The sequence below is a fragment of the Lethenteron reissneri genome, chromosome 4 (genome assembly GCF_015708825.2).
Source record: "Lethenteron reissneri isolate LAM-NWPU_2019-01 chromosome 4, ASM1570882v1, whole genome shotgun sequence".
NCBI lineage: Eukaryota > Metazoa > Chordata > Hyperoartia > Petromyzontiformes > Petromyzontidae > Lethenteron > Lethenteron reissneri.
In genome coordinates this window covers 1,931,902-1,959,533 of record NC_083782.1, presented here as the reverse complement: position 1 = coordinate 1,959,533, position 27,632 = coordinate 1,931,902, and the positions used below count along the sequence as shown (strand labels likewise).

General features: G+C 46.6%; 2 protein-coding genes across 3 annotated transcripts; both read left to right on the top strand.

Annotated features, from left to right (window-relative positions):
- Positions 1-122: 122 nt before the first annotated feature.
- On the top strand, positions 123-15,717 carry ACP5 (acid phosphatase 5, tartrate resistant). Its single transcript, XM_061562198.1, has 7 exons — positions 123-408; positions 4,594-4,714; positions 8,408-8,613; positions 9,832-9,956; positions 11,188-11,385; positions 12,319-12,466; positions 13,911-15,717. The coding sequence occupies exons 2-7, from the start codon at positions 4,615-4,617 to the stop codon at positions 14,154-14,156; spliced, it is 1,023 nt and encodes a 340-aa protein (XP_061418182.1). The 5' UTR covers positions 123-408; positions 4,594-4,614; the 3' UTR covers positions 14,157-15,717.
- A 5,479-nt stretch (positions 15,718-21,196) lies between these two features.
- LOC133349024 (cysteinyl leukotriene receptor 1-like) lies at positions 21,197-27,551 on the top strand. 2 transcript variants are annotated; one of them, XM_061562195.1, is made up of 4 exons: positions 21,197-21,255; positions 21,491-21,635; positions 22,436-22,496; positions 23,106-27,551. In XM_061562195.1, the coding sequence occupies exon 4, from the start codon at positions 23,173-23,175 to the stop codon at positions 24,433-24,435; it is 1,263 nt and encodes a 420-aa protein (XP_061418179.1). In that variant the 5' UTR covers positions 21,197-21,255; positions 21,491-21,635; positions 22,436-22,496; positions 23,106-23,172; the 3' UTR covers positions 24,436-27,551. The 2 variants fall into 2 exon arrangements, with proteins under 2 accessions (XP_061418179.1, XP_061418180.1); XM_061562196.1 differs by lacking the exon at positions 22,436-22,496 and having other exon boundaries at positions 21,211-21,635.
- Positions 27,552-27,632: the final 81 nt, after the last annotated feature.

Genomic DNA, 27,632 nt, shown 5'->3' with positions numbered 1-27,632 from the left:
TCCATCACGGACAAAGAGCGTCGGGATTGCGCCTCCTGCCGACGACTTGGCAGTGGTGAGTTGCCGTCTTCACGTCGATTGTGGTCACGGAAGTGTTGAAACATACGGGAGAGAGAGGGGGAGGGAGGAGGCGACATTGTGTGTGCGGGTTTTTGTTCTACTCCGGGCAGGCGGGCAGGGTTTGTGATCGCCACGAGGGTTGGTGCCCTCTTGGGTTCGAGGAATTGTCTGCGTCCTGAAGGACAACCTGTGGGCCAAGGCTTTCGTTGTTGTTGTTGGTGGTGGTGGTTGTTGATGGTGGTGGTGGTTGCGTTGGGGCTATTCTCGTCTACTTACCAGCGGAGCGATCCCCACAGAGGAAGACCACGAAACTGAAGTTTGAATTCTCCAATTAAGTTCCGTGCAAAGGTAAAAAACAACTTTGTTACAGCACTGACAACAGCCCTCGGTAATCAACACGGAAACTTGCCTCGTACAAGAGGCGACGTTTCGGCCACTGGCCCTTGGACGTGGTGTGTTTATTATGTCTCGTGTCTCGTTCTGTGTTTGTTGTTGTTGTTGTGTTGGTGATGTGTATATGGAGCTCTGATCGCCCTTCCGTGGTTCATTGTGTGGCGGTGTTTGGAACTTTAAAGGAAAGAAAGTGGATTAGTTTGCGAATCGTTTCGCACGATTTGTCTGCGATTTTGTGAAACTCCTTTAACCTTTAACACTGTAACGTGAAACCTTCGTCTATGGTAAGAGGCTAAGAGCCACGCTTCAATGATTCTGATACATCACGGGGATTGTGTTGTATTATTGTGACCTTGCTACCCCCGTGTGTGTGTTTAGTTTGTTATCGCGGCCCCATCCTTGGGCTACTTTGTTGCTAATGTTCCCCATTCAACACACACTTGGAAGATGTGTGTACGAATACAACACTGAAACTTAGCCAACCTCGTCGTTGTGCGAGAAATATGAAAGTTGACGACTTACCTCTTACTACACTTTATGAAGCTTACCAAGTGTGTTGTAGTCAGTTAAGACTTCAACCACCGTCTCCTAACATTACATTGTGTAACAGCGAGTAATTATTTACAAGCGACTTGTGTTTAAGAGCTAAAGTGGAGGGGGATGCCTTCATCCAGCAGTGGATAAATGTTAAACATTGGGAGCGGTGGCGCTGTGGTTAGCGCACTGCGTTATTTATTGATTACTCCCCACTTGACCAGCGTGATGAAGTATGGTCAAACATGACCCACTCATCCAGCAGTGCATTGACAAAGCGCTGTAAATTACTTTAAACAATATAACCATGTGTTCTTTAAAATATGAAGTTAATTGCACATCTATATTTAGCATTGTATTCCTTTTTTAAACGCCCTTGTAAGTACCGTTTCGGAAGAGTTCAATTGTGAATACATCAACACCTGTTCTGACACTGACCAGCGTGGTGAAGTATGGTCAAATAACCTCCCATTTACCAAGGGCTGCTTTATGGACGACTTTTGTTGTGGTGAATCACGATACTGGGAGATCATCGGTACATCATCAATGTGATGACTTGTGCACGTGGACTTTGTCCATGAGACGTGGATAAACGGGGCCTCCTCATACGATGCCTTAATAAAACTGCGAACACAATGGGTTATTTGGTGGTGATACTCTGGTTTGCAAACCTCAAACAAGCAATTTAACAACTCTTTTTAAGCGAAAAGTATATATAGTAGTAGTAGAGGGTTTGGGCAATGACCCTCTTTCATTGCACTTTGTGTGCTCATGAAGAAGGCCCTTTTGGGTTGCCTAATGTTTGCATATTTTTTCCTAAAGGCAGTTGTTTGACGAATGTGATTAGTCTTTGGTTCTTTCGGAAAACTCACGTAGAAAGAAATTAAATAATAATAGAATAAGACGTTTCGATTGAAACACAGGCAACCAACATCAGGTACAAATGAATGCGAAAACAAACCTAGTAAACTTGGAAATGTAATGCAATACAACACAGAGAGTCGGTTAACATAACAGTCAACACCCTACCTGGTTGATTACGTTCTTCCAAAGATTTCTAAATTTGAGAGATACAAAACAGCGACACAGACAGACACACGTAGGCCTATGTGTGTGTCTCTCTCTGTGTCATCTCTCTCTACTTATGTGTCTGTCTGTGTGTCTCCGTGTCTATATTTTGTCTCTCTCTCAAATGTATCAATCTTTGGAATAATGTAATCAACCAGGTGGTGTTGACTTGTTGTGTTGGCCGACTCTGTGTTTGTATTGCATTATATTTCCAAGTTTACTATATTTTCTCTTTCATTCGTACCTGATGATGGTTGCTTGTGTTGCAATCGAAACGTCGTATTCTGTTATTTAATTTCTTTCTTCGTGACTTCACCCAAAGAACCAAATAATAATTCCTGCAGTCACGAAAGCTTCTAATCTAGTTTGAATGGTGAGTTAGATCGTATTAACACACAGGACCAACTCCTAAAGTCCATTCCAGTCGAACCTTTGCGTGACAATGGGGCTTTTGTTCTAAGCTGTTTATAGGAGACCTCCATTGTGTTACAAACCCATTCAAAATAAACTCCTTGAAGGCTCCGATGATGATGATCTTGTAAGAAGAGTTTACAGTTAGTTGATTGTCCAATCTATTTAATGGGTGAAGGCCACCCCCCTCCCCAAAGCGCCACGTGTTTCGTGGTCCAGATGTGTAACGAGTCCACCTTGGGTCGTGGACGAGTGAAACGATGTAGAGGTTGGTTGCAAGGTGAGCGATTCGCCGCTTCTGTGGCCGTCTGGAACGCTCTTCCTTCCGATATTTGGAAGCCACTGGGGTTATGCACTCCTAAATCATATAGATTGAAAAACGCTTTTAGAACTGCGTTTTAGTTTGTCCTTCTCCTGCACCTCCCGATTAGCACGGTTGGCTACGTATGGTGCGAAAGAAGTTCAGCATGCACGTGTAACACCGTGGACTGCATCATGCTGGTTGACACCTCGGCCGTCACATTGATGTGACCCAACCACAGCGGTACATTGTGCCATCATACAGTGTTCTCCCACATGGTCAGAAAACGGTGCCCAAGCTCCAGTCCAAGATAACCTTTTGTTTACAAAAATGTTACAACAACGTTCTGCTTCTCTACATGGTACACAAACCGTATTAAATGGGAAAGTCCCCAAGTCTCGCCGAACTTTCATGATGGTAGCTTTTGTGATTATGATAGGCCAATGTATTCGTTTAACGTCTGCCAAGCTGCAGGCACGTGATACGAAGTCCTGTGCTTGGCGTGGTAAACATACTCTATGGAAAGGCAATTTTTGGACTAGCCATTTAAGTATAAGGTATCTCAAAATAAACATTACAGTCCAGTGATGATAATGTATCGGAAAAATGGTGCCTATTTTTCGTGTAATAAACTTGTAACAAACCCAACAGGATGGAATTCTAATAGATTTTTCGTTTTTATATAAGGAAATATGGCTTTTGGCCCTTCAACCCACTTTGACGAGCTTGGCGAAACTATGGTCACTCCTGACATTCTTCCAGGAGTGACAGAGGACTTGTATCTAAACAAAAATGTCCCATGGCCTAGAAGTCCACGAGCAAAATGGAAGCTCAATTTGAGCTGATGTCCTTAAATTAATTTTAAAAAATTCTAGGTACGGTATGGGGCAATCTTTCCCAAAACTACAGTTTAGGGCCACTTGGTAAGCTGTGTGGTAAATTTCGTAGGCCTTTTGGTTTGTTTTGTAATCTGGTATTGTGAATGCAGGGTTGTAAACAAACATCAGAACAGATGGTCAAAATAACAATGAAGAATCCAAGCTTATTGCTTAAAAAATGTAGGGTAACAAAATCGGACAACATCACACTTTAATCAGGTGAATTATTCTAAGTTCTTGGGTGTAAATTTTGATTTAAAGCTTTCGTGACTGCAGGTATTCATATTCTTGGTTCTTTCGGTAAAGTCACGTAGAAGGGAAATAATAAAATAATATTAATTTAAACAATAACAATTCTCACTAATTGTTTATTCGTGTTGTGAGAATTGTTATTGTTTTATATTAATATTATTGTATTACTTCTTGGGTGTAATATCGTTTTATCTTACTGTATACAGTATTATTTTATTTTGTCAAAAACGGGATTGTAAACAACCCTAAATCTGCATTCAAATTAAAAGCTATGGCACACCCTGCTGTTTGAAACAATGGCTTTGGTTTGGTAATTTCAGCCGCCTCATGGATCCGTGCAGCTGCGTGTAGTATTTCGCGGATTTGCTGTTTTCCAGTGTTTGTTTTCCTCAGCACTCTATATTCCAGGAGCTTCGTTAGGAACTGAATTCAATTGTAAATAAAAAAAACTCATAAAGATAAATCCATCTCCCGAAGAAGCACCTATCCAGCACGTGGAGTGACCTTCAATTAGCACAGTTGGATACATACAGTGCTAAATATATTCTACATGCACATGATGCCTAACAACATGAGATACAACCTGACAACGCATCGAGACAGGCTCTGCAATGGTGTTGTTTTTCACGTGGTCGCTGTTTTCCCCCCTTGCCCTCTCCTTTTTAATGACCCCTAACCCTTGCTCCTGACCCCAAGCCCTTGCCAGATTCCTGCATAATGGGTGGCCTACGCATAGCAGACATGTTCACCCTCGTGACTTTGCTGACGCTGGTGGCATGTGGAGGCGTCTTCTCATACCCAGGAGGCCTAAAGCCAGGTAAGTCCCTCACCATTTAATTTGTTTAATTGTGTTTTTTTTACTGGGTGAGAAATGAATAGTACGTTTTTTTTTGTAAGTGATATCTGGCTCGCCAACTTGACAATCAGTTAAACACGTCGGCTTTCGCGTCCAATATCATCCATCTCCATAATCAGTTTTTTTGGGTTAGATCGCATGAATATATAAATGTGTCGTGAAACTTGCCACCACCCGACACAGACTAGTACTATTATTAATGTTTGTCACGTAAACAGAACATGCCAATTCGGTACTAGTACAGCACACTGGTGTGTGGGAGAGAAAAGCCACAACATAAGGACACATTTAAGCGATCTAACCCAAAAAAACCTGTCATGGTTGGCAATAATAATTTAAGTCAAAATACGACATTAAAAACATAATCTGAGCAGACAACCACTGCACAGGAGAAATACTGTGCACATGTATCAATATTAAATACATGTAAAAAAAACAACACATTCTTGTAACATAAGTTGGCTCTCTAAAATTAAAAATTAAATTGTAAGAAAATTAAGGTCGAGAAAACAATACCCAGAATTAAGGTACTCGTGTTTCAACCACGATTGTGTGACCATACTTCACCATGCTGGTCAGTGCAGGTTGGTGAAGGTGGAGTGTCTTGGATTGGGAGCATAGTCCAGGACTGTTTAGGCTGCACTTCATCTCTAAACCTATAAACCATTTTTTTTATTTTGCCAGGTAACTCCCACTGCTGACAATGTAGTCTTCTAGCAGTCTACACCGATTGTATACATGCCAGTGACTCATCCAAGCACGATTTATGCTTTTTTCTTCTTGGTTCTTTCGGTAAAGTCACGTAGACGGGAAATAATAAAATTAAAAAAATAAAACATAGTAAAATAATTCTCACGAAGTTTCGTCCACAACGCAAGCAGCCGTCCTCAGGTGAAGAACAGGTCTGTCGGGAAGACAGCTTCAACCGGCTTGGCCCCGGAGATCTGACCAAGATGGGGTTCATTCCGGGGGATTTGGTCTCGGGCTAGATGAGGAAATTATTAACAATAATAACTTTTTTGACAGTATCAAGATGATGATAAACATAAATAATAGGCTTTATCCTTTCTAGCAAGAATACAGGTGTTAAGATGTTCAAATACTAAATAGACACCTATTACAAGGCATGAGGTCTACATTAACCACAATCACGCGTGGTGAAACATGTAAACAGGCTTTGCAAATGCATGCATTAACTTTGAAACTGTGCTGTAAGGCGTACTTTCGTCTCGAAGGTGAGACAAGGCCATACATAAATTGTTATATTTGTGTTACAAGCACTTTAATGCGACTGGATCTCAAAGCACTTTACATATGCAGAGAAGTGATAACAATTACCAAATGGGGCAGTGGTAGAAAGGCGAAGGGAGATGGACAATAAAATAGTGGAGGTGAGCAATACAGCCATTTGCTTGCTATTACCATCTTGTTTGTGACAGGTCCTCGGCTTCCATATGACCTTTAAAATAAATAGGGTTGCCTTCGTTTGAAATAAGAGGGCACATTGTGCAATGCGCCCCCCCCGCCCCCATTGTAATCGATGTAGCTGTTGTAATAAACTGGCAGTGGTGTAGAAACTCTCTGAAAACACTACTGATAGCATTCACAAAGAGACTGCCTTGTTGATAAAAAAAAGTGTGCGTTTTGCCTTGCTAATGACTGATTCAGAAATTGATTTTCTATTTTCAAGCTCCTCCACCCAGAAGATGTGTCACTTCCCAAAGCACTAACTGATCACTGAATACATTGCAAATAACAAAGCACGGCCCGTTAATTACGATTGTGTATAACAATATATTCTGCCTGTTACTATGCTGTGCTGTATACACACAAGATTAAGTGTTTGTGAGTGCAAGTCTCGGCCCCATTGTTTTGCATACATTATAACCACACGCTTGTTTATGCAGTCGGAGGCGTTTGACGCAAGACAACCACATTCGCAAACAATCAGACCCACATTATACGTGTTTTTGTATGAGTAAGCGGTCTTTATATTGCAAATCCCTTTCGTGCTGATTTTGCATTTTGAATGCAAGCTGAACCTTTTTATCCCACAATCTCCAGAGCCCTAAACCTATCCACGTGTACCGAATTCTGGCCCAATCCACTGCTGGATGAGTGCCCCCTACCCCCCCCCCCCAAAGTGTGAGTCATGGTACTTGTTTGACCATAACTCCACCACTGGGCAGTGTGGGTCGGTGAAGACGGCATGCATAGACATGGGAGCAGAGAAGTCCAATACCATCATGTCTTTGTTTTTATGCACTGCCCTCTGCCCAGCATGTAGCCCCGACCGGCTTGATTTTTGCATTGGTGGTTGCCCACCAAAGCACTTTCTAAAGTGCAAACCTGCTTGGCTCTGAGATTGAACACATTCCAGGTGCTGAGGTCATAGACTCTCCACTTTTTTATGGCGTAAATTTCCTTCTTGATGCGTTACTGCTGCCAACATTTGCTTTTGCCGTAACGGCTCATTTTATAATGTGATGTTAATCTTATGTGCCATACAGAAGCTAAGGCTTTTGGCGTAGATAGTGGTGTATATATTCTTGGTTTAAGAGCACGTGCATGTCCTGCGTCGGTGTTTACACTTGCCCTGTAAACATCTCGCAAAATGTGTTGTTTTTGAAAGACTGGTACATTACACACAGCATCTGAAATTTATTATCGATAGATTCCAACAGCTGAATCCAGTCCAGGCTTTCAATTCTGCCCAAACAAAAGTTTCTGAGTAATAGATTACATTTATACGTGAATGTCTAAAAGAGACTTCTGATATTTTTGGAAGAACACCGCTGTAATCGTGTGCTTAGGAGACCAGGAGATTACGAATTGCACATTGTGATGAACACAAATCTGGATGGCAGTGGAGTAAACAGGTTGGTGACTTATGTAGATATTTTAGAATTATCCGTTCATAGAGTTCAATCATCTCTTGACATCCCCTCTGCATTAACAATGATGAATTGGCTCTGCCAATACAGGTCCTTGAGACTCAATGAGTATTCCCTGGATAAATAGCATTAGGATTGCAAACAGTTATTTTTTCTCTCCGGTTTGTCTCTCGAAGTTTTGGCAAACCCTTTTATGAATGTGTCCGGCTTTCAATTGGGTGAGTCCCAAACAACAAACACCGCTTTACAATTTGGTTCATTTTTGCATCATCTTTGAGAGTTATCGTGCCCCCTTGTTACAGGTGGACCGACCGATAGAGCTAACGTATAAAGCTTATTTGGGTGAAAAGCGTTAAAAAGGAGCAAGTTGGAAAATATTCATAAATCTGAATTACCCACATTTGATAAATTACTTAAGTGACTTAATTGGGAAGCTACGTGGCAACACTGCCTCTTACAAGCAGACTCGTGGCCATTTGCAGGCTGGTGCCGTGTATGCCTTGTGCCGCACAGGGACGGCTGTCACTGTCCCCTTGCTGGATTGCAACACGTTATTGGAGCGTTTGTAATGTGATGCAATGTGCTTTTGTGGCAGTTAAGTGCCCTATAATGTATGTATGAACTTCTTTCGCACCGTATGTAGCCAACTATGCTAATCGGGAGGTGCGGGGGACAATGTCAATCTTTATTCCGAAGCAGTGATGATGGCAGCGATGAAGTAGTGAGCTAACTTGTACGGAACCTGTGCAATCTTCGGTAGGAGATCAGCTTAAGCCGGCACTGCGTTTCATCGCCGTTGGGGATTGGGGCGGCCTTCCGCTGCCGCCCTACGTCACGCCGCTGGAGGTGGCCACGGCAAAGGGGATGACTCGCGTGGCCCAGACCATGGGTGCCGACTTCGTGCTGGCGCTTGGAGACAACTTCTACTTCACAGGCGTCCGCAGCGTCGATGATCCCCGCTTCTCGGCGAGTGCTTCGGGTGCCTAATGGCTCGGAACTGCGATTCCATTCAAGAATAAAACTACTTGTGTGGTGAAACTGTGTTCGTTGGCAGTGCTGCGCAAGTACAAATAGCACTCCAACGTGTCACACTTTTCTGTCAACAATGCCTTTAAAATAAAAAGTATATAATTGGCGAAGTTTTTGGGATATGGCTCTTCCAGTGCTGTGCAGATGTGCCATTGCCTCAAAAGTAGCCATTTTTAATGCTTTTTCTATTCGGGGAACGCATCATTTTTTCCCATCTTGTACTGTCTAGTTAGGGGTGCTGCCATGGTGTAATGGTTATAGCACCCTGGCTGCAGGTTCAATTCGATCTACAGGTAAAGCAGTTCAAATATTGGGCAAGTTTCTTAAACCCCCTTAATGCCTGTTCACCCAGCAATGTAAATGAACGGGTGCACCCGAGTCGATCGGCAGGCCATGTGTCTGTGGTGGGGTGAAGTGTGGGTACTCTCACCTTTTTCAAGACCTTTTTGCAGTGTGGACGATGAGGCCAAATACCCTGTAATAGGGGCTGTCTAGAGCTACCTCGAATGAAGGCCCTTCTGCCAGCATTTGCTTGCTCAAGAAATTGCAGGGCTGCATCTTAACCTTTTTACTGTCTCGTTTATATTCATGTAATTTATTTTCTGTCTCCATTTTAACGATGGCTCCATCACAGTGCGGCAACCGTGATGCACTAAAATAATTTTATAGCGGTTATCGCTACAATCACCGGCAATGGTTGATGGCCCATTTTCCCGCTGTATAAAAATGTAGTTGCCCTAATCTGGACCAAATCTAGTTTGCTGCCTATCCCCCCACCCGAGGCTGTATGGGATTCATTGGGGAGAGAATGTGGTGGTTGAGTTGGAGCATGGTGGATGATATCTGGAAGGGTGAAAGTTAAAATCTTCCGATTGGTTGCTTCTTGGGTAATCAAGTTATAGTTAAATTTGCTTTAACCATTGCCATACCAAATTGCAATAGTGGCTCTCGTAGGAAACACGATGCATGTGACCTATTTCGACAACTTCTCCTAAAATTGCATTGTAAAAAAAGTGCTTCGCCGCCATAATTTAGTGCTTCCATTGTCGGCAGATTTGTCCATTTTTGTCCCAAACAGGATAAACAACTTTTTCCACCAGCAAATAAATCGTGACGGTGCGCTGGTGTTAACATAAAAAAAAATCCATCCTCCAGGAAACCTTTGAGTCCGTGTACTCTGCGCCAGAGTTGCACATTCCTTGGTACGTCATCGCTGGCAACCACGACCACAAAGGCAACGTGTCGGCGCAGATCGCCTACTCTCATCGCTCCTCTCGCTGGTAATGCTGCTCCCCAAGTCCCTTGGGCACGTTTACAAATCCTTGGGTTGTTCCCCAGCACCTATTAAGCAGAACTCGGTCCTGTCTCTCCCACTTGTCAATACAGTCTCTTTATTCATGTAGACTTGAGAGAAAGAAGACAGGGTGCTTGAAAGAAGGGAGTTGAGAACGATAAGGTGGACATTGGGAATATCTTTAGAGAGAGAGGGGGGAGGAGGAGGAATGAAGGTGGAGGCTTGGCAAGAAGATGAAGTTAACCCTTTACTGTTCTGGAGAATGTGTACGTCAGCGTAACAGAACCAGAAGTAAAAAAAATATTTTATCGTTACCGAGGCTCCCACAAAGCCATGTGGAAGGGCCTGTCGCATGGTTTGGCACCAGCTATCATAGAGCGGTCTTGTCACTACAGTTCTTTGCGGTGAGTACAAGGTCTTAAAAACAGTGCTCTACCACCTCTAATATAAAATTAACGCTGAACGGCTTTGCACATTCCGAGATTCGGCGGTGAACGGGACTCGTCCTGAAACATGCAGTCGTCTCGGAAAGGGTTAAGAAGGGCTATGGAGAGCTGCTGCTGGTGCAGGGCAGAAAAAGGGGGAGAGGGAGATCGAGGGGGAGATGGAAGGTTGTGGTGACGATGTGGTAACAGCAGATGTGACATAAGAGAATTGGTACACGTGCCTTAGGGGAATTTCAGTTGTTCAAGTCGGTGTTTTTAAAATGTGCAACACGTGGGCAGTAAAACCCGCTTCGCTACCCGGCTACTTCCCACAAAAAAATCGACGCTCAAACCTGCTGCGTGTACCCTCCCCCGAGCCCCGTAGCATTGGCTGGCCTGGAAATGGGCCCAATCCTCCAAGTTGAAGGCTCAACCCTCCCCTCTTTTCTATGTTTTTATCATCAAGTCAAACATTGTCGGCGCAGAAGTTATCACAATTTAAGTAAGGGGTCACCGCTGCCTTTCCTCCGACACATAGGGGGAGAGAGAGCTGAAGAAGAATGCACGATGATACAAAACCAATAGCATTGAATTATTCTTGGCATTGAACGTTTGTTATGAAGCTTGTTTAACATTGTCTTGTCATACTGCCCCCCCACCCCCATGATGTTTTTAATGCCCCCTTTTGAAACTGAGGTATAATGGTCTAAGAGTTGCCCTCCTTTGGGATTCTGAACGACTGCAATTCTGTGCACAATGCACAAAATCCTTAACGTCGTCATCGTCGTGCAGGCACTTCCCGGACTTCTACTACGACGTGGTGCTGCCCATTCCAGGCTCCAATGCGAGCCTCACCCTGCTCATGATCGACACGATCACGATGTGCGGGAACACCGATGACTTTGGGCACGGGCAGCCTGAGGGTCCCGAAGACCTCGAGCTTTCCAACAGGCAGTTGCAGTGGCTCAAGGAGAAACTCAAGGCGGCCAAGTGAGTGGCTGCATAGATAGCGCTGCACGCCACGGCCCGTGTGTGTGTGTGTGTGTAGCGGTCGCATCATGGTTGGCGCATTACACTATGAGGGGAACCCAATGATCTGAGGGAAAATCAAGAAACGGAGGGGAAAAAACAAGAGCATGAAGCAGACATAACCGTCAAGCAGCGAAAGGGGAGCCTACCTTTTGATTAAAGTGGGGGCTGTTACTAAATGAGTTTACATAGCAGCACTAGGCTAATGCACAGCACTTGGTGAACACCATTAAATTAAAGAAAAATAATCACCTTGGAGTTATACATTTTCCATGTTTTCTACGTAGAAAGGCTGCGTCGTAAAGACAAAACTTGTGTAGCTGACCCTTGCACGAGACATGAACCATTGGCAGCAGCAGCCACGGTGAGACGCTGCAATAAATAATGGCCGACTGCATTATTTACAACAGGGTAAACAAAATGTCAAAATGTGGGAATCCGTAGCACGGCAGAGACACTCAACATTGTTTAAAACCACGAGTCTCGAAGGTGATCATTCTTGAGACTTTACAACGTATGTCTTACCTCTCCTGTGGTGAGTTACAAGTTGCGCCACCTTGCCCAACTAATGCGAGGGCACAGTTTCAACAATGAAGTTCTGGCCGTAGACTGTAAACATCCATTATGAACGAAACTTGGGTGTAAAGTTGTTGAAAGTAGGAATATACCCTCTTGATAACTGGTCATATTGATCAAAGGGGGTTGTGCAAAATGTAGTGAAGCCTTCCAGTGCAAAAAATGCAAATGCTTTTTGTTCTTACGGCTACCCAACCTAAACGTCTGGCGGGAAAGCACTGCGTAATCCATACGTGTGCACGATTTTTGTTTCCGAGCTCTGGTTTTATTTGCAATGTTTAAAGTCCCATGGTGGGGGATGATGTTTATGCCACCCAGGTCGGAGTTTGTGGTGGTCGCAGGGCATTTCCCCGTGTGGTCGGTGGCTGAACACGGCCCCACCCACTGTCTGGTCAAGCATCTCCACCCGCTGCTGCAGAAGTACCAGGCTACCGCTTACTTCTGTGGGCACGACCACAACCTGCAGGTGGGGCATACGGGCACCACCGCACTGCACGTTGCATGTGCTTTGCGTTGAGCCGCCCTGTATCAACAAACCAACGTGCCGAGGCCATCGTTGGTATCCGTGTATATACCCTTATGATCTGTGAACCCGATCCGCATACTGCAGGCAGGGGGGCGGCTTCGTGATTTGGTCCCGGGCAGTTGTGGCTTTTCCGCACGTGGCCTGTAATGAATAATTCTGCTGCTGTGGAGGTAGCAGCGAGGGTTGGTGGATAGCTGAACAGGGCGTCGAGGAGGTGCTGTACCCTGGCTTGCCAGGAGAAGGCGCGTGCAGCACTGGGCTAATATCTTACGTGTTGAACTTTCGCACAGTACATAGCCAACCGTGCTAATCGGAGGTCCTATGGGATTGAGTTATTCCCTCGCGTTGGTTTTCTCCTGGTGCCCTGATTTCCTCCCACGTGTATGAACACTCAGTAACTGGGTGATAACACCTTAATATAACTCCTCTAATGCAGGATCCTGAAAAAGACCTTGGACTGTGTGGTTTACCTGGATAAATGAGTATTATAACATGGTACATCCCTTTGATGAATAGATGAAACCCAGGTCCACAACCTGCTTGCTGTTCTCTGGTATGCTACTATCCATATCACCTCGCGGGTTGCTGTCGCACCTGATGGCTGCGTGATCCACTAACCCCAACTTCCCAAGTCCAAGTGTGTGCCGCCGCTACACTGCAGTAACTATACTGTGCGTGCGCTTTGCGAGTGTCTGACATGAATGATCTGTACTTGTCTAAAGCCTGAATCCCCATTGCTGATGTCTTGAGTGGTTGTTTGTGCCGGATCACCGCGTGGCTGCTGCCTTCCCACTCGCCTGTGGTTCCCCGCGCCTCCCGAGTTCCCTCTTGTCGAACGAGCGAATGCTATGCATGTTACATATTTTGAAATGTATTGTGGAGATAGCAACAATCAACTTTAAAGCTGGGCTATATGACTATTTTAGTCATCAGTTAGACTACTCAATTGGATAGCACGAAATTACTTGGGGGGATGGGGGGGGTGAAAAGTCTCCTGCATGGCACATGTGCTGCAAGATGCGAAGCGGTGGTCACGTCTGGCTATTTGTCTTTGCGTTTTGTTGTGATGCTGCCATGGTGAGTCAGGCTTAGCTCACTGGATACGCAATCCTTGGGCCGCTGGTACAAACTGCCAACGGTTAAACCAAGGGCAAGTTTTCTTAAATCCTCCCACCTCTGTCCACCTAGCAGTATAATTGTGTGTGTGGGGTACCTCCGACTTTTTCTAAAACATCCGGCCAGCATGGAAGAGTAGGTCAAATGCAATCTGGTGGGGGGTAAGGGGGTGGGTTCTGCAGAGGCCCTTCATCCAGTAGTGGCCATGAGCAAACAGTTCCAGGGCTTCACCTTAACCTTTTAACCCCCCCTTGCCCCCCACGTGCAGTACCTCCAGGAGACCGACTCGCCCATCGGCTACGTCTTGAGCGGCGCCGGCAATTTCATCGACGAGTCGCTGAAGCACATGGATGCGGTGCCCGAGGACTCCCTGCGCTTCCACTTCTCCGACTTTGAGTCCCTTGGAGGCTTCGTCCATGTGGAGGTGACGAAGGACATCATGACCCTGACGTACATTGAGAGCCTGGGAAAGTCTCTGTACCGTACTACCCTGCCCAAGCGCAAACGATTTTAAATTAGGGGGGTGGGGGGCATTTTCCACCATGGCCCTCTCTCAGGATTGGTGGGTTTCTACCATTTGCCGTTTTTCTACCTCAGCTGGACGTGGCCGTCGACCCTGTTTTTATAAATACCTCGGTTCCACTACGACCAAGCCATGGCAGGCCGTGCTGAAATGGCTCGGCATGGTTCAGGATTCAAGTTTTTTTTCCACCGTTTATACGAAGCCGTGGCGAACCTGATTCAAAATCTTATGCAGACTTCACAAAAACGTCCGAATCTGGCCTAAGGTTATGTAGGGCCAGAGGCAGACATAATGACGCTTCCATTGTTTGTGACATCAAGCAGTACGGCTCTGGTTCTGTGGTGGAAAAACAACTTCAGATGTCCTGAGCGGCTCTGGCTTTGCATGGACTCGGTGTAGCTCTGATGTACAGTGGAAAAGAGGTATAAACAGAGGGTTGTTTCGGGCACGGCAAAGATAGAAATGCCCTTGTGAAGAATTGCGGGGGGTTTTTTTGCATGGAATTTGGTAAAAATTTGCATGGCTTTTTATGGCTTCTTGAGTTTAGTAGTTTTTTTAGGGGCGTTGAGGATATTGCAGAGGATTAACGAGCGTATCATGCGACTGCCTAGTAACGTATGAGGATTGATTGATTTATGTGTTGGCAGAAAGAGCTGTCAAAAGGTAAAGATGTGGCCCTTCAACTTTTTAGTGCCACTGTGGGCGTCTTAACCTCCACTAGAGGGAGCTACCAGCATAAAAATAAGTTAACATTGGACAAATCGTTTAAATTTTCATACAGGAAGAAAATAGTTGACTATTTGGCAGGAAATAATGGTACGGATTTCCATTCTACTAACACATGACTGGCTTGTTTTTATGCAGTAAACTCTGTGCTGCTTAGCAAGAGTGGATGAGGCCTTGTGGCATTTTTCTTATCAGGCTAATTTTAACATTGTGCCCGTCAATGTATGGACGTGTGGTGGTTTTTACGCCAAAGATTTGATTGTGTGGTTTTCAGATTAGCCTTAATTTTTTGACAAATCTCTGTACGTGTGATCCTAAAAACTTGATTATTTTTTAACTGACGATTACTTTATTTAGCCTGGTTTTGTTGAACACTTGCACAAACAGCAATACATTGTGAATGTAAAACAACATACCGTGTTTCTTTGAAGACCATATACACTTTTTATGATTGTATTTGGTAGATAGTCATTTATAATTGCTGTACTCGCATCTCAATAATTCCAGATGCGATACAAACAAATGGATGATTACTTTAGGGGTTGTGTTTATTCATCAGTGCAAAGCATGTTTTTTTCTCCAGAATGTATAGAATGTGTAGTTATGGAAATGTTTTAAAATGGCAATTTTAAGTGAATAAATAAACATTACATTTTTTATTTAGTATAGTTTTAAAATTGTTTTTTAAACAGTCGAAAGTAATTTTGATTGATTCTTAGTCCTATTTAGCTATATCGAAATCATTTTGATTGTCATTATAACTTTGAAAGAATGTCTGTTTACACACTCGAAGCCATTTTAATTTAATAAATCAGTGTAATAGTTGGCTAAAGTGTGGCTGTCCGTTTTTATTCATGTATTTGTGAAACATAACCCAGTGATAATGCTGCAGTGTGTAATGCTTGGCACACTGAACTTGCAATTCAGAGGTTCACTGGCTCAATTTCTCGTCACAGCAATTAAAACAATGGTACAAGGTTTTTTTCCACCCGCCTGTCCACCGTCCACCTGGCAGTGTAAATGGGTACAGTAGTCGATCATCAGCCGGTCATGGTATGATGGGTTAGGTCGAGTGAGGGTATGATGGGGGTGCCACTGGTGGTGATGTTAACTACCTCACCTGGTATACAGGAGGTCGTAGTTTCATCCCGACCCTGACGCCTGTATATTTGGAGTTGTCATGTTCTGCCCGTGGTTGCGTGGATTTTTCTCCGGTCCCTCTGGGTTTTCCCCCTCCACATTGCATAAACATGCATGCTGAGTATTTGGCTGCTATACATGTTCACATGATAAGTCACTTGTTGAGTGATCAATTGTGGCCAGATCGCTTCTGAAAATTAGCTATTGAGCTCAGTGAAGCCTTACCTGGTAAAACATTTTTTATAGGTTTTGACAGTGTGTGCAATCCCACCTGATACAAGACACCCTGGCCATCCTGCAAGAGTAGGCCCTCAAATACCTTCTGACAAGTCTGCATGAGCAACGAATATTTATGGCTAAACTTTATTTTTACCCAGGGAAAACCTTGGAGTTATTCAAGATTCCTTTACAAGAAGTTGACGGTCCTGCTTGGTTTGGCAAAATCCTGTTTGTGTTTGTTCCACGTCACGATGCAGCGCTGTCGGTGAGAATTCCACACGGCAGTTTCTACATTCACTTCACAATGATGGTGGTACAGCGCAAGTGGGCCTGGTGGGTTAAAAACAATCGATTTAACCCTTCCGTTATGTATGAGCTTTTGAACCATATGGAACCCAATCCATACTAATCAGAAGTGTGGGAAAAGGACAACACAAAAAAAGCATTTCGAAAGGAATGAGCTTTCGATCTAAATTTCAAATTGGCTCTAGATGTGAAGATTTCGTGACTGCAAGGATTCATACTCTTAGGTTTTTTCGGTAAAGTCACATATTGGCTGGCTCCAGTGGCTTCCTAATAGTGGAAGGAAGAGCGTTCCAGACGATCAGCAGAAGTGCACCTGAAAGCACGCGATGCGTTGGCCGTCTTTGTTCAATGGCTAGCCGAAAGCCGCTGTGAGTGACTGGATTAAACCGGACTGTGTGATGATTTATGCTCCTTGACGAAATCGGCAAGGTATTGTGCTTCATCTGTGTCGAGCAGTGTGCAATGCAAGGCCGTAGCCATGGAGTCCAACATTGGGGGGGACCAAATCTTCCAGGGGGTCTGGGGTCTCCCCCCCCACAGAAAAAAAAATCTAAATTTGAGAACGAATTTCCTGCCTAAAATATAAAAAATGCACTAACACATAGGATGGACTTGATTTTTTACAATGATGTCTAATAGTGTATTGTATTGCATTGCTCTGTTTTTTTCTTTTTTACCTTTGTTTCATTGTATGTAATGGCAGAGATTAGGGATTAATAAAGTACAACCATAACCACAATAATATAAACAAATCTATTTTATAGCAATATATTGGAGGGTACATTTTTAGCATATTTGAATATATATTATAATAACGGCCTTGGTGCAATTGAGTGCGACCGTATTCGTATGTCACGTTCATCGTGGTTGCAGTGTGAAGAGAGGCCCACTTGCCGCTGTGCTGTGGGGAATGAGCTCTGTTGCACATTCAACTCAGTGGGAGTCCGAGGTCATGGTGAATATGTGAAACGGTCGGATATGTGACCATCTATAAAATAGGTGCACCGACGGGTTAAAGGACACAAAGCACAACCTGCTTTAGCCGTGGGGGAATGCTGGACTGGATGTCAGAATATACGCAAGGTTAAGAATACATTACTGAATGTGTACGACTTGTGAACGGCTATAAAAAATATATATATAAACCGTTAACCACGCACGTACTGCACTGGGTGTTGTTATTTCATGATTACAATTTAGCCAAGGAGAAGCCTCCATGAGTCTCAAGACTGTTTTTAAGAAGGTTCTGATAACTTTTTGCAACAGGTGGTGACGATTGCTGTGTAAGTAATTCGTGAGTATTTTTTTTCTCCAAATACACTCCAGCAAAATTGAACCGTGGCACGGGATCTTTAATGTCTGCTGTGAACCAGATGGCGTGTACTTTTACGGTTAATACTGCTGCAGTATTTACCAAGGCTGCCCCACCAGATTGAAACCTCGGCAAACAAGATGCCAACGCACTCCTCGCAATGCCATATCACGCCGTCTTTAATGGGTACGTGTGGTTAACTGGTCATGGCAAATACTCCTGCATGTGACGGACAGATATGCGACCGACTGTAATTCAATTCCTTCGCCTTAAGCCTCGGAGTCTCGAGCCATTTATAGGAAAAATTCCTGCTTTGAGATGGTCTGCAATTTCCTTGAGTATTTTGCATGTAGTTAAACATAGACGGATGTAGCACACAGCACAGATAAAGACAGAGATCCCCCGTATAGCCTTAACTAACTGTTGGGGCAAGTGCTGTTAGCGAGCACCGATGAAGGCCGGCACCACACGAGGGGGTGGGTGGCCAGTACCACGCCCGGCCGCCTTTGTCTCCCTTTGTCTCCCTAAGTGCTGAGTCGATCTCGGGGAGGCCCAGGATCGGTTCAGAAAATCGTCACTGGTGTTGGTCGAGAGCGTAGCGTGAACCACTACACTACCGCTCCCCGAGCCACATACACACACACAGCCACACAACAACAACAACCGCCATTCGCCACTAAGTGGCGGTGACGTCACCACGATGCTTGTGCCAGGCCAAGTGCACCTTGAGGCCACGTGAAGTGTCGAAAGCCTGCTGGCAGGAGGTCACGGGGCAGACCCAGGTGCCACGGGTCGACTGACCGAGATGACCGAGATGACTGGCTGATGCCCCACCTGTGCCCCCTACTGTACCAACTTGCTGTGCTTTAGCCACCCGGCGCTCCGCTCGTTGTTGTGAGCGTCGCTCCTCCGCCCTCCGTTGTTGTTGGAGGGCGACTGCCTCCAACTGCCCAGTAGCGTCCTTCACGAGCCTCCTCCACTGAGGCCGATCTTGACACCGCTGGTACCAGTCATCGGCAAGTCCACTCAGCTCCACGTCCTCCTGTACCACATCACTCCATCTCTTCTCTAGCCCGTGCCGCGCCCGTTTAGCCCCCTCGATCCGGCCGAACAAAAGCTGTTTAGGCATGCGGTGGCTGGGCATGCGGGCTACATGACCCAGCCAACGCAGCCTTGCCTGCCGGAGGAGCTCACTGATGGGACTTTGCCCAGATCTTTCAAGGATTTGTGAGCTCCTCACACAATCCAGCCTGGTTAAACCCAGGATGGATTGTAGGCAGGCCAGCCTAAATGTTTCCAACCGGCGAAGATGCTCCACTAGGGGGGTCCACGTTTCGCAAGCGTAGAGAAGGGAGGAAATGACCGTGGCCGAGAAGACCTGAAGCTTCGTGCGGAGCGACAGACCAGGTAGCTTCCACACAGCGTTACGCAACCGATGAAAAGATATTGCCGTTCGACTGATTCGGAGTGAGACCTCTGCTGATAAACTGGAGCCGGTCATAAGCATACTGCCGAGGTATGGGAAACTCTCCACTCTCTCCACAACTGCCCCATCACCAATTGGGAGTTGTGGGGGTGGAGTGTCCGATGGTACAAAATACCCAGGCAGGTGCTTAGTTTTGGTGGGGCTGATGGTAAGGCCCCACCTCTTAGTGGCACGCTCCAGTCTCAGCAGCAGCGTCTCCAACTCCTCTTCTGAATGAGCAGCTATTACCAAATCATCGGCATACATAACGTGGTTGACCAATAGGGAGCCATCCATTGATCGCACCCGGGCATCGATCAGCCTCCCATTATATCTGTACCAAATGGAAATTCCCCCGGTACAGCTATTGAAGGCTTCACGAACTACGCGGTCAAAATAGATGTTAAATAATGTGGGAGCCAGAGGACATCCCTGTCGCACCCTAAGGTGTACAGGGAAAGGCTCCGACTCCCGGCCACGTAGTTTTACCCGGGCCCGCTCACCATCATGAAGGTCCTTAATGATCGGGAGCAGAGGGTCAGGGACTCCGAAAGCACGAAGAACAACCCAGAGCCCAGTCCTACTGATGGTATCATAGGCCTTGACCAGGTCAATAAAGCAGAGATGTAGGTCTTTTTGGAATTCCCTACACCTCTGCTGTAGCAGACGGACAGAAAATATGGCATCTGTGCAGGACCGCCCTTTCCTGAAACCGCATTGGGGCTCCGCAAGGCTCTCCTCAGCGTGCCTAGCAAGGCGATGTTGAATAATCCTTGCCAGGACCTTACCCGGCACACTGAGGAGTGAGATGCCCCTGTAGTTGTTACAGTCAGTACGGTCCCCCTTCTTAAAGAGGGGGACCACCAGGGCATCCTTCCAGTCCTGCGGAACCCGTCCAGTGGTCCAGACTGTTGTTATGATGTCATATAGGGCAGTCTGTGCACAAACGCCACCCTCCACAGCCACACACACACACAGCCACACACACACACAGCCACACACACACACAGCCACACAAACACAGCCACACACACAGCCACACAAACACAGCCACACAAACACAGCCACACACACACAGCCACACACACATACACAGCCACACAAACACAGCCACACACACACAGGTAGGTCGGCAACCAACTTGTTGCAAACCGTCCATCTTGGTCCAACATGCCGCTGACGATTTGCCAGGAGTTCATAAATAACACATTGTGGAGACTAAGTTAATCTTAATCTGCAGACGATTCACGTGAATACATGTCGAGAGGGAGCCCTTTGTCTCTAAGTTTTTCAGTCGTGTTTTTTTGGAAACGACAGCGATGTAAAGTGGAATAAATGATCGTGGCTGGGTATGCAGCTTACCCAGTGCTGGCGAACGTGTCCCGATTTATCCCAACCGTGAACATTCTGTCAAACTAAACTTTTAGCGTTGCACACTGTAAAACCCAATAGCCTCTTTTATACATACAAACCCTTATATGTCCTGGCGCTTTAAAAAAAAAAACCTAAACACACTTCAGGGAGCCGCATTTTTTTTGCCCGGAGCTTATAAATAATTCGAGGTTTATCCTGATCGGACGATGAAGAAATAAATGTTTACGGGCACGCAGAGTGCGCCGTTGACAATTGTGGCGCAGTCCGAGGTGTTTATGGCGAGGACCGGCGTCGCAGCCCCATCCCAACCCAAAAAAATCGGATGCGAGATGGAGGAAAGAAGAAAAATCTCCGCAAGGTCACAGACGTACGACGCCCAATGATTTATTGTGAGAGCAGTGGAACATTGCTCTGCCCCCCCCCCGCTACCCCTCCCCTACCCAACCACTTTTAAAACCTAAAGCCAAATGACACAGTTTAGAAGATTGCGTGCTGTGGAGCGAGGGGAGCTAGCGAGCTCGCTCGCCAGGCCAGCCAGCCAGGCAGGGGTAAGGCGGCTCCTTCTCTGGCTTTCTAGACCCTCGGTCGTTTGGAGTTGGCCCTGAGGGTTTGCTGGAGGTCAGGTGAAGGTTTACATCACTGCTGTTGCTCGTGTCGGCTGTCCCAACTCTGGAGTTGGGGGTCGTGAGGTTGCTGTAGGTCAGGTGAAGGCTTGCATCACTGCTGTGGCTTTGTGTCGGCTGTCCCGAATCTCCCACTTGTTTCCACGTACACCCTGCGTAGGTTGCGTTGCGCAGGGCCACTTGGCAGTGATAACAAATCTCTGTTGCAAAGCTCGAGCCGGACGTGGCAGGAAAGGTCGTTGGGGCTAAGAGAGTGCCAAACTTTCATCCTCCTTCGATCTCATATTCAAGGTTAAACGCTCAGGGTAAGTACATTACATTATATTTTGTTTATGAAACTAAAACCATAGCAAAAATAGGATGATCATTTTGCGTAAAAAAAAACTTGTTGAAAGTGGTAATGGAGCAATTCCATGAAATATATTTTCGTGACAAGAAAAAGTATGGTTGTGTGTGTATTGTGTTGTTAAGATATATCTTATAAACGTTGCTAATGTGTCATTGATTCACTAACTACACCTTGGTACACTGGTTTGCTTGCATATACCACCACACTTTCCTTTTTAGGCTGTTTAGGGAAACATCAGTGATTCTTATTCTTCATAATACAAGTCAGCCAATTAGTAAGGGATTTGTCACGTAAACAAAACGCCAATTAGTTACTACTTCAGCCCACCGGTGTGTTGGAGAGTAAATCCACAACATTCACAATTTACGCTCCAACACAACGGCGGGCTGAAGTCGTCACAAATTGGTCTTTTGTTTACGTGACAAATCCCTTACTAATTGGTTGTGTCGGGTGGTGGAGGGTTACGATACATTTATGCTTATGCGATCTAACCCAGTTGCTTCTTGCTGTGGTTGTCCCACCTGATGACGGACGCTTGTGTTGCGCCCGAAACGTCGTGATTAAAGATAAGAAATAATATATATTTATTTTATTTGATACCTAGAGTATGAAGTATTGGTCGCGAAAGCCTACGTGTTAATTATAATTCTGTGGTTTAACGATTCGGAAAAGCCTCGGTGAGGCTCGTGAATTTTTCAAGCGGGCTTTGCGCCCGGACATTGTGTCACGAGTGATTTTCGTGTGGGTTTAAAGCAGAGCGGAGCCAGAGAAAACCTCGCTGCATTCGAGAGGACATCAACCCAGAGGGTCCACGGGGGTGGGTGCTCAACCTATTTGCTGTACTGCCATTTCCAGGCCACGGCATAGCCCCAACGGGTTTGGGAGATTTTGCGAAACTCACCGACTGGTGTCATGAAAGTGCTTGGGTGCAGCTGTGAGCCACCACACTAACACTCCATCTGATCGTTAACAGTAGCAGTATATACTACAATAAGACGTAAATTGTATTAAAATATGAGTGTATAATATTATTATATAATTCTTTATTAATTATAATCTACAGCCGTTTTTCAATCCACTGCTAGATGAAGGCCTCCCCCATGCTATATCAATCTTGGTGCTTGTTTGACTGCACCTGACTACACCATGTGGTCAGTATGGGTTGCTAAGAGCGGTGGGCATGTTAGTCCTAAGTTCAAATATCACTCGCTGCTGATGTTAGCCGTGGTCAAAATTCGCTCTCAGGTCACAAAGCGCAGTACACTTACCACCAAGCTCCAAACAGTATTTACCGGTATATTTTGGTTACAATTTAGATATATATGACAGATAACCGTAATCCAGGCTGCTTGCATTTAGACGCTATATAAATCCAACTTTTACATTCTGAAAATCCATAAATAATAAATGTTCATGCCACTCCCAGACGCCGTCGCGAGCAGAACCACAACACCTGTGGTTGGGTGGTGGGGGGACGGTGAAACCGGCCGTCGATGCGCCAGCACCTTCTGCAAGCGATGGAACCTTCATCTGGCGGGGCCACCGTTGTCGACCTCAACGGAACCACGACGACGCCACCACCATCGCTGCTCAACCGCTCGCGGTGCCGCACCGACGACTCGTACACCTACCCGGTCTACGCGGCGCTCTACAGCCTCATCGTGGCGCTCGGCCTGCCGGGCAACACCGTCGCCCTCTACGCGTTCACTCGCCGTATCCGGAGCAGAGGCGCCGCCGTGCGCTACTGCACCAACCTGGCGTGCTCCGACCTGCTCTACATCCTAACGTTGCCGCTGCAGATCGCGTACTACCTGCGCGACGGCGACTGGCCCTTCGGCGACGCGCTCTGCCGCCTGACCGTCTACACCTTCTGCGTCAACGTCCACTGCAGCATATTTTTCCTGACGGCCATCAGCGTCAATCGCTACATGTCGGTGGCGCGGCCCGTGCAGCACTGGGGCGGCCGAGGCGGGCGGGCCAAGCGGACGTGCGTGGCCATATGGGCCTTCACGGCGCTGTGCAGCCTCCCCGTCATGATCACGGGCACCCACGCGGAGGAGGGCGGCCGCGTGCGCTGCTGGGAGCACGAGAGCGGTGCCGTCCACAAGTTCGTCATGGGCTCGGCGGCGATGCTGGTCGGCTTCGTCGCACCCTTCGCCGTCATCGTCTTCTGCTACGTCACCGTCGTCCGCGTGCTCGCCGCGAGGCCGGTGGTGCGCGGCGGCGCCCGCCCAGGTGCATGGAGGACCAGCCGCAGGGTGTGGGCCCTCAGCCTCACCGTCGTCCTGCTCTTCCTGGTGCTCTTCCTGCCGTACCACATCGTGCGCACCACCTACCTGTTCGCCGAGCTGCGGGCGTCGCGGGGCAGCCGTGTCGCTTGCGAGCAGATCGCCGAGCTGAAGCCGTTCGTGGTGGCCACGGTGTGCATGGCGACCGCCAATGGCTGCTTCGACCCCGTCGTCTACTTCTTCTGCAGCAAGCACTTCCGCAGCTTCCTCTTCCGCCTGATGCCTGACCCCTTCCCTTGGCGGTGGAGGCGGCGGCGGCGCCAGGCCTCGCAGCGCCAGGCTGGGCATTGCCTCGACGGGCGCCCTCCGCCACGACGGATGTTTGCCGCTGTCCCGATGGACACCTCCGCGAAGGCCCCCGTCGAAGATACGGAGACCGAGGCTTCCGTGCAGGAGCCTGCAACCACGAGGCCGAGGGACGTCGAGGAGGTCCCCTTGGATGTGCTTGAGGACTGGCAGACAAAATGATGCTGTCTGCAGACAGTGAGCGCCCCCCCCGCCTAAGTAAATGTGTACAGATAGACAAAACAAACCGTCGTTACCAAGACAAGTTCAACAACTTTCCAAAGTGCCTCCAATGGAACATTCCTACCCTCCTCCTATGCCTATGTGAATGTACGCGTGCAGTCAATGAGGATCCCCGTCACTTTTTTTTCTGGATGAGGGCCTCTGTAAGACATGCACGCCCGTGTGGGTTGATTTCAGCACACTTCGGCACGCCGCTCATTGCATGGTTTGTCAAAGTGAGGAGCAATTAGGCAGGGCAGGAGTACAGCAAAAAGGATCTTTCTGTACTTTGGAATGTAAACACTACAGGGTGTCTGTCGAGACAAGGCATACGTGACACGTGGGGTCAACAATGATCAATTCCCCTTCAAGGTGTAGCCCTTTAATGTACACATCGATCACAGCTGCATTCCTGGGGTGATCGGGATTTTACTTTGGTGCCCCCCCCCTGCCCAGGATATGGAAGTCCCTCTTGGTGGCCACCCAATTGTGAAGCTCCCTATCGTTGGTGATCTAGATCTTGGACAGCGTCGATATCTTTAAATCCCTCACTAAGAAGACATTTTTAAAAACAGCTTTCCTCTAACCGGCACTGTTACTCCCCGGGTCTTGTTTTGCCACCAAGTTCCTTTACCATCATTGTCTTTTTCATGCCCGACGCATGGAGACGTTGTGAAAGGTGCTTGATGAGTGCTAATTATCCTAATAATTAATTAAATAGCACGAGCAAGTGTCTTCCGAGGTGGTCAGGTGGCTCAGGTCAGTGCGACGGGCTGACACCGCTGAGATCCTGGGTTTCGGATCCAGGCAGCTGCTCGTGATTAAGCCGGGTTCTGAAGTGTGGTTAGTTAACGGTGTCAGCCCGCTCACCAAATCACTAAGATTGTACAACAATAAAACATACTCATCACGTTGAATTCGGTTCTGTGAGTAATTTGGCTCTATTGCAGCTCCAAGAATATTTAAACTGAAACTAAACCAAGCTATTGTTATTTTACCAGATAAAATCGCCCACTGAGCTATGAAGCTCTGTTTTAGAAGCGACCTGGCCACAAATGATAGGTCAACAAGGTGGCTTGTCTTGTGGAAATGTACAGCAGCCAAATACTCTAAATGCATACTCATACTCTTTTGTTCTTTCGGTAAAGTCACGTAGGTATAAAATAAAATAAATTGCTTGTTTATAAATGTGGATGGAAAAACCAGAGGACCTGGAGAAAAATCCACACGACCACGAGGAGAACAAGCAAACTCTAATTTTTAGGCGTCGGGATCGAACCTATACGACCTCCTGTATACCAGACAAAGTAGTTAACATCTCGCCAATAACATTTCACTGTCACGCAACAGGCATTACCCCTCATTGCAGAGCATGTGGGAACGCACTGCTCTCGACTGTACGTAAGTCCGAACACTTGTTATCTAGTTATCGCGCGAACTCTTGCGAGTGCAGCCTCTCGCCGCGAGTGTGCACTGTGTGGACCAGGTCATTTAAAGGGATCTCAGAAGTAGTTATCTGATATCCGCACCCATGGGTTTCGCTGGCTGTGCGACAGATCCGAACGGTTTCTATTGTCTTATGGCACGATACCAATACTCTAGCACAATCAGAATGAAATAAAAATGCAACAAAAAAAATCTACATTTACATATATACATATTTTTTAAGTTAATGTCTCCCAAGGTGCCAGAATGCAATTACATCTTAGCGTGCGGTACGTGAGGGCACTGGACAATGACGCCAAGGGAAGATGGAGGAATTAGAGATTCGCTGTGTCGAGCAACGTTGCCCATCAGCACGAGTCCGCACATTAAATGACGTATCACGCACACATGTATTTTGATATTCTTATATTGTATACTCTCACGGTGGTAACCAAAGGGGGCGTCGATTCGACGCATAGCCAGCGAATAACGCTCATGTTTATAATGCGCAAGTTTGAATGGGGGTTGGGAGCGGTGGCAGAGTGGTCGTCGCGAATGCGGCTCACGAACCCGGCGACTTTGCATTCCATTCCCGGCAAAGGGTTGAACATCGGTGGCGATTGAAATCTGAACTGGTCCTGGGCCCCCTCGGCCCTTCACCAACTCACACTGAGCAGCGTGCCGAAGTATGGTCCGCGGATTGACGTAGGACCGTAAATTATTATTTTAGCTTGAATACTGGTGAAGGGAAATGTTTATTGCGGAAGACACCACAGGAATGACGAAGTGAAGTCTCCGAATAAAGTAACGTTCTTGTGGTCTAGCAGTCCGTGTATAGGGGCGAGGACGATTCGCATGTTTAATGTTTGTGCCAGAGCACAGTGCTGATATCATTGAGTGCCTGGGTTTGAATCCACGGTTCAGACCTGTGATTCAATTGGCTTCTCAAGTGTAGCGAATCGTACTATGTATTTTATGTATGTTGAACTTTGTTCGCACCATACGTAGCCAACCGTGATAATTTAATAGGAAGTGCGGGGGAAGGACAACAATCTAAACACGAAACGCAATTCTAAAGAAATGAGTTTTCAATCCAGATTGAAAATAATTGAAGAGCTTAGACCGGTCACCATTATCATCATACGCCATGATCAATCCACTGCTGGATGAAAGTTTACCCACGCCGTTGCCACCTCTCATTTGTTCTGCGATGCACCGATCCACGTGGCACCGGCAGACGAGCCGATCTCATCGCTCTGTCTCCTCGGTGGTCGTATACCATTCCTCGGTTGCCATTCCATCAGCAGTCTCGTCCGTCGGCCGGCATCCCTTCTAGGAATGTGTCCTGTAGGAGCCCACTTTATTTTGTTAACAGTTTGAATTAAATATTTAACCTGGATGTGTGTTCTCTAATCCACGTGCTCCTATTTCTTTCTCTTCCAATGCAATTTAACTTTTAACCTCATTCGGCTTTTGTTTGTCCAGAGGACTAACGAAAAAACATTGGTTTTAGCATGGCGTGCGAGAATTGCTCCTTATAAGGGTGCAAGGGTTTATTGTCCCAACGCTAAATACAAAAGGCCGATTTAAGTACTGAACTGTATCTTGACAGCGGAGTTAAGTGTCGAGTGTGCAGGCGGTGTAACTGCACTGGGGGGCCATGGGATGGCAGGCGGGGGGGGGGGGGGCTGGCGCCGGGCTACGAAGAGGGGAGAAATTGGACGGGGTTGAGT

Excerpts from the sequence above, each read along its gene's own strand:
- ACP5 (XM_061562198.1), top strand. The coding sequence starts at position 4,615 with ATGGGTGGCCTACGCATAGCAGACATGTTCACCCTCGTGACTTTGCTG. Across the intron at positions 8,614-9,831 it reads TCGATGATCCCCGCTTCTCG|GAAACCTTTGAGTCCGTGTA; the intron begins GCGAGTGCTTCG and ends TCCATCCTCCAG. Across the intron at positions 9,957-11,187 it reads TCTCATCGCTCCTCTCGCTG|GCACTTCCCGGACTTCTACT; the intron begins GTAATGCTGCTC and ends ATCGTCGTGCAG.
- LOC133349024 (XM_061562195.1), top strand. The coding sequence starts at position 23,173 with ATGCGCCAGCACCTTCTGCAAGCGATGGAACCTTCATCTGGCGGGGCC.